The sequence below is a fragment of the Nanorana parkeri genome, unplaced genomic scaffold (assembly GCF_000935625.1).
Source record: "Nanorana parkeri isolate BGI_ZX_2015 unplaced genomic scaffold, ASM93562v1 scaffold609, whole genome shotgun sequence".
In the NCBI taxonomy this organism is placed as follows: Eukaryota; Metazoa; Chordata; class Amphibia; order Anura; family Dicroglossidae; genus Nanorana; species Nanorana parkeri.
Window position 1 is genome coordinate 18,586 of NW_017306877.1, and position 6,833 is coordinate 25,418.

General features: G+C 51.5%; 1 protein-coding gene across 1 annotated transcript in view; it reads right to left on the minus strand.

Moving 5' to 3' along the window:
• Positions 1–144: 144 nt before the first annotated feature.
• CDH16 (cadherin 16) overlaps positions 145–6,833 on the minus strand; it is a 52,672-nt gene continuing 45,983 nt past the window's right edge. Inside the window, exons 18-19 of the mRNA XM_018562878.1 lie at positions 1,610–1,720; positions 145–242 (exon numbers count right to left, since the gene is read on the minus strand). Coding sequence (XP_018418380.1) covers positions 145–242; positions 1,610–1,720 — 209 coding nt within the window. The remainder of the gene's footprint in view (positions 243–1,609; positions 1,721–6,833) is intronic.

Here is a 6,833-nt window from a genome sequence, read left to right on the forward strand (position 1 = left end):
GGTCGTATTCACCGATCAGACACATTGAATCTGTGAAAAAACATTTTTAGGGTCTTTTTAGGATTATTCATAATAACACAAAATATTTGGCAGTTGGAAGCAAATGGTACAAATTTGCATTATAATCAAAGATCACAAAGGACATCAAATGGCGCTCTTCAGCGGAATGCCGTCTGTCGTTTCTGTCCTCCGGCGCGGGGTGGACAATGCCAGGTAAGAGAAGATGATGATGAGGAAGATCCCTGCAAATGGGCACAATATCAGAATTCTTAGTACATAGAACATAGAATATGAACATCACAGCTCAAAGCGCAATAAGAACAGTAGGCGAGTTCCCGATTTCCAGGTGGGGGGGAGAGTTCTATTGATAAGGACATTTTGCTGCACAATGTTTGTAGTGTTCCTGCCACCCCCTTCACAGCCAGAGCATTCCAGGTTGCTAAGAGCAAGGTGGGGAGATGTGTAAGGCAGTGGCGTCACAAGGGGGGTGCGGCCCGTACCCGGGTGCCACCATTGGAGGGGTGACACCAAAGTGACTGACAGTCATTTTGATGTCACCCCTTATGAAATGTCGGGCACTCGAGAGCCCAACACTGTTAGGAGAGAAAAGGGGACCCAGCGGCATACCTCATCCCGCCGGGTGGACTTCCCCTCCTCTCTCAGGCGTCAAAAAGACCAGTGCGCATGCGCGATGATGTCATCGCGCGCGTGCGTGATGACGTCATGACGGGGTCTCAAAAGCTCCCCGTCCTCGGGTGACACCCAGCCTCGGGACGCCACTGGTGTAAGGGCCATACATATCTGCCCGCACAGCTCTTAGCAACCTGGGACGCTCTGGCCGGTGTCCCTCCCAGCTCCTGGCAACCAGTGACATCACTTGGTGGGAAGCCGGCCAGAGCTCGGTTGGCAGATAATGCATAGGCCCCCGGCCACCCCACAAAAGCCCTCTTGATACCCCCGCCCCACCCCACCACCATAGTCGACAAAAATGCTAGGGCCCTCCCTGATAATGCCCCATGATCAGAGTTGGGACAAGGCCCTTTAACACCCAAGGCAAAAATGCCAAAATACACCCCCACCCCATGAGCTGTGATCTGCTTCAACAGTGTAGGTTTCAGGTCGGGCCCCTTTTGCACCCCTTTCCTGTTGAAGTAGCCAAGGTGGCTGCCTCTGCTGCCTACACCTCGGCCCGGCCCTGCCCACTAGGTGCTTCTAACTCCATGCCCAAGCACATTTGGCTGGCAGAACATGCTGGGAGTTGTAGTTGTCTGACATCTGAACGTCTGACAAGCTTCCATTACTCCATGCCCAAGCACATTTGGCTGGCAGAACATGCTGGGAGTTGTAGTTGTCTGACATCTGAACGTCTGACAAGCTTCCATTACTCCATGCCCAAGCACATTTGGCTGGCAGAACCTGCTGGGAGTTGTAGTTGTCTGACATCTGAACGTCTGACAAGCTTCCATTACTCCATGCCCAAGCACATTTGGCTGGCAGAACCTGCTGGGAGTTGTAGTTGTCTGACAGCTGATCGTCTGACAAGCTTCCCATGTATAGCATTAACCAATCGAATGACTTTCAGGATTCACGGCGCATGTCTGGTACTTACCAATCGCCCCCAGCGTGCCCAGGGTGATGCCCAGAGCGGAGGATAAGGTGGGCATCCCTTCCATCCTGCCCACATCCACCTTGCATCGAGCTCTGCTGTTGCAGTGACACACTATGACTGGATGGCAGAAGAAGATCATTATTAGCCGAACAAACCCAAATCCCATCAGCTGCGGAAATCTCAGAGTTACAGTGACGGCCGAATGGAGAATCTCCTCAACTGGACCTGCCAATGCCCCCCCCATAAAGGCTTTAACCTGAGAAGTGAGACTCTGCTGTTCTCATTCCACAATTATTTACCAGCGGGGCCATTTCCTGCCCCCCTACACATGCCTGAAATCTGTGAGCTGAACAAAGACTTCCCCTAAATGACTGAAATATGAGACCGTCAGAGCCTTGAACTTAGCTAACCACAGCAAGATATGGAGGGAGGCTGAAGCAGCCAATGGAGACGCATTGGACAATCTCAGCTGTGCAAGGGATGATGGGAGTTTAATATAAAGAACGACTCCGGAAAAATGTATCTGACGACCGGGAACTATTGTCAACCGAATTCATATTGAAACATTGTAACACGGACTTTATGGGGTCTGTAACATGTTTTCGCCCAAGATTCACACAACTTTCACCCAACAGCCACACATTGTAGCTGTTGAATCTGATGTAAAAATGTGTGAATCTCGTGTCGGATGCATTTAACCTTCATCGGGCTGTTTTTCAAAAATCTCTCATTCGTATTATTTCTTTCTTGCTCGTTCACGTGATATTTCTGCTATTGAAGGCCATGTCCGCTAAGCCGCGCCGAGGGGGGCCTCTTAAGTTCCCCTCACATGTTGCCGTCGGCCGCCAGTCACCTGTAATGGGCTGAAGAGGCCTCGTGGGTAGAAAAAAAAGAAACGGAAAAAATTGTAATTGTTACACATGCCACTTAGAAGGTGGCGCGGGGAGCGCGGGGAACTCTGGGAACGCGTCTGAGTCACCTTTTCAGGAGAGAATAATGAGATGCAATTAGCGCACATCGCCGAGCACTCCGATTTTCTGAAAGATTATTTCATAATCGCGCCTAATAGCGGCAATTGAGGGGAGGGGGATGCCGGGTGACAAGTACACAGAAGAATATAGAAAAGGTCCTTCACAGCTGCCGGTGGGAGTGAAATGGGGGTACTGCTGGGAATGGGCGTCTTATTGATTAAACTGAATCGCTCCTGTGAGGCTGCTCACATGTACCAGAGATACCTCCCCCCCCCCCCCCCCAAAAAAAAGAAGGGAAATTTGAATATATAAGGAGCAGTATGGGCACCACACCAATGGTCAGAAAGTCCGGAGTGGTTTTTTAGTTGAATAATTGAATGAATAGGAGAGCCAATGTGTCCCCAGCGTTCAAACACTTCCCCTTCATGGGGGCACAAAAAAGTATAAATGTTTTCCGCCTGCAACACCTCTCTATCTCTAGGCCTTCTGTAATCCTGGCATAGAGTGCCCCATATCGATTTTATGACCCTCATTAGATTTGATCTGTAATCATCGATTTCCGGGCACTTGGAATATTGTTACTTTTATGACTACGCTGTCTGTAATTGTATCTGCTCTGAGCAACAGTGCTAAATATATCTCTGTATCGCTACACTTGACAATGTTGCAATGGACGTCAGATGTCACTGTTATGGTTTGGGCTGTATATTTTATACCCCTTAAAAGGAGAACTATGAGGGGGGTGCTTTTCACTCACCTCATAGTTCTAGCCGACCTGTGACAATGAGACTGTCACAGGTCGGCTCAGTAGATCAGGAGGTGAGCGCACACATGCCGGCGTTCGCTCACATCTCGATCCTGTCACGGCTCTCTGCCGTGACAGGGGAGGGGCTGGATTCCCCCTTCCCCGCTCCGATCCGCCAGCGCTGACTGGCGGAACGGACGGGGGAGGGGGCGGGTACAGCTGGCTCTGCCTCTAGATAGGCAGAGCCAGCTGTCACTCACGCAGCTGGGCGGATCCCGGCACAATTGTCGGGATCCGCTTCAGCTGCGGCGTCTCAGTATATAATGAGCTACAGCTCGCGGTATACTGAGCCTAGGGTGACGGGAGGACGCTAGTTTGTGTCCTCCCGTTACCCTAAGGAGAACTATGGGGAAAAGCCTTAACCCCATAGTTCTCCTTTAAAGGGGTTCTAAACCCTCCGTTTTTTTTGCCTATATCTACTGCTATCAAGAATCGGAAACTGTTCAGGCGGTTCTCGGCCGGGAGACGAGCAGAGACGCAAGGTAAGTCTATGGATGCGTGCACCCGCATGCAGACACAGGAGTCAGCGCTGGATCGGAGAGTCCCCGCAGCGCTGGAGGGACAGATGAAAACATCAGGAAAGAAGGAAGGAAGATCGGATTAAGAGACATCATTTAAGGTGAGTGCTAACATTAATGTGGGGGGAGGGGGGAAAAAACCATATCCTTTGATGTCACTTTAATAAAATAAAAATCTAAAGTTAACAAAAAGAAAAGTATAAATGTTTATAAGTAAAAAAAAAAACAAAACATGGCCAATGGTATGGCACCCCCTACTGGTTCTTACATAGGGAGAGTAAAACGTCTGGGACTCCGGGGACCAGGCAGTCTCTCTTTTTGAGGGACGGAGGGGTTTGGGTCTATAAGAAGGACAGTTGTGGAGGAGAGAGGGACGGAGGGGTTTGGGTCTATAAGAGGGCAGTTGTGGAGGAGAGAGGGACGGAGGGGTTTGGGTCTATAAGAGGAGAGTTGTGGAGGAGAGAGGGACGGAGGGGTTTGGGTCTTATTGAGGGACAGTTGTGGAGGAGAGAGGGACGGAGGGGTTTCGGTCTATAAGAGGGACAGTTGTGGAGGAGAGAGGGACGGAGGGGGTTAGGGTCTATAAGAAGGACAGTTGTGGAGGAGGGAGGGGCGGAGGGGTTTGGGTCTAGAAGAAGGACAGGTGTGGAGGAGAGAGGGACAGAGGGGTTTGGGTCTAGAAGAAGGACAGGTGTGGAGGAGAGAGGGACAGAGGGGTTTGGGTCTAGAAGAAGGACAGGTGTGGAGGAGAGAGGGACAGAGGGGTTTGGGTCTAGAAGAAGGACAGGTGTGGAGGAGAGAGGGACAGAGGGGTTTGGGTCTAGAAGAAGGACAGGTGTGGAGGAGAGAGGGACAGAGGGGTTTGGGTCTAGAAGAAGGACAGGTGTGGAGGAGAGAGGGACAGAGGGGTTTGGGTCTAGAAGAAGGACAGGTGTGGAGGAGAGAGGGACAGAGGGGTTTGGGTCTAGAAGAAGGACAGGTGTGGAGGAGAGAGGGACAGAGGGGTTTGGGTCTAGAAGAAGGACAGGTGTGGAGGAGAGAGGGACAGAGGGGTTTGGGTCTAGAAGAAGGACAGGTGTGGAGGAGAGAGGGACAGAGGGGTTTGGGTCTATAAGAAGGACAGTTGTAGAGGAGAGAGGGACGGAGGGGGTTAGGGTCTATAAGAAGGACAGTTGTGGAGGAGAGATGGACGGAGGGGTTCGGGTCTATAAGAAGGACAGTTGTGGAGGAGAGAGAGACGGAGGGGTTTGGATCTATAAGAAGGACAGTTGTGGAGGAGAGAGGGACGGAGGGGTTTGGGTCTATAAGAGGAACAGATGTGGAGGAGAGAGGGACGGAGGCGTTTGGGTCTATAAGAAGGACAGTTGTGGAGGGGAGAGGGACGGAGGGGTTTGGGTCTATAAGAGGAACAGTTGTGGAGGAGAGAGGGACAGAGATGGAGGAGAGATGGACGGAGGGGTTCGGGTCTATAAGAAGGACAGTTGTGGAGGAGAGAGAGACGGAGGGGTTTGGATCTATAAGAAGGACAGTTGTGGAGGAGAGAGGGACGGAGGGGTTTGGGTCTATAAGAGGAACAGATGTGGAGGAGAGAGGGACGGAGGCGTTTGGGTCTATAAGAAGGCCAGTTGTGGAGGAGAGAGGGGCGGAGGCGTTTGGGTCTATAAGAAGGCCAGTTGTGGAGGAGAGAGGGGCGGAGGCGTTTGGGTCTATAAGAAGGCCAGTTGTGGAGGAGAGAGGGGCGGAGGCGTTTGGGTCTATAAGAAGGCCAGTTGTGGAGGAGAGAGGGGCGGAGGCGTTTGGGTCTATAAGAAGGCCAGTTGTGGAGGAGAGAGGGGCGGAGGCGTTTGGGTCTATAAGAAGGCCAGTTGTGGAGGAGAGAGGGGCGGAGGCGTTTGGGTCTATAAGAAGGCCAGTTGTGGAGGAGAGAGGGGCGGAGGCGTTTGGGTCTATAAGAAGGCCAGTTGTGGAGGAGAGAGGGGCGGAGGCGTTTGGGTCTATAAGAAGGCCAGTTGTGGAGGAGAGAGGGGCGGAGGCGTTTGGGTCTATAAGAAGGCCAGTTGTGGAGGAGAGAGGGACGGAGGGGTTTGGGTCTATAAGAAGGACAGTTGTGGGGGAAAGAGGGACGGAGGGGTTTGGGTCCATAAGAAGGACAGTTGTGGAGGAGAGAGGGACAGAGGGGTTTGGGTCTATAAGAGGGACAGTTGTGGAGGAGAGAGGGATGGAGGGGTTTGGGTCTATAAGAAGGACAGTTGTGGAGGAGAGAGGGACGGAGGGGTTTGGGTCTATGAGAAGGACAGTTGTGGAGGAGAGAGGGACGGAGGGGGTTGGGTCGCTGCTTTGGTTTGGTAAGGTGAAGAAATTCGGGTCATCATGGCACTTTTGGCTCTGCGGGTAAGTGTTCCGTCACTCGGTGATGAAGCAGAATGTCTTCTCTCTCACATGCAGCACAGTGAACATTGAGATCGGATGAAATAGACGCAGGTTTGTTACCATGGCAAACCCGATCTACAGCTCTGGATGAGGACACTTCAGACTGAATAGCAGCGGCATAAATGATTCGGCCGTGAACTGTTTACACATAGAAACTGTCTGAGGAATGTGAAAATGTGAAACTCACAGAGAAAAGATTCTCTTCTCAGACCCATTACTGAAATTTAAAGGGGACCTGTGCAGACTGCTATCCATTGCTTGGCCATCTTTGTAATCCTCCGGGTTGAATACTGGTGGGCCTTTGTGGTTCTGACTTCACTGGCTGCATGCTGGTTCCAAGTCAACAACACAAAAGTTGCTGAAATCTAAAATGTCTCATACTTGGTTATTTTTCTTCTTTCTTGCAGTGAGAAGTTTTTTCGGTTGGGTTATAGGACAGAAGAAGATCAGCTGATTGACCCCCCCGCCCCCCCCCCCCCGGGGCGTGTCTCCTACACGCT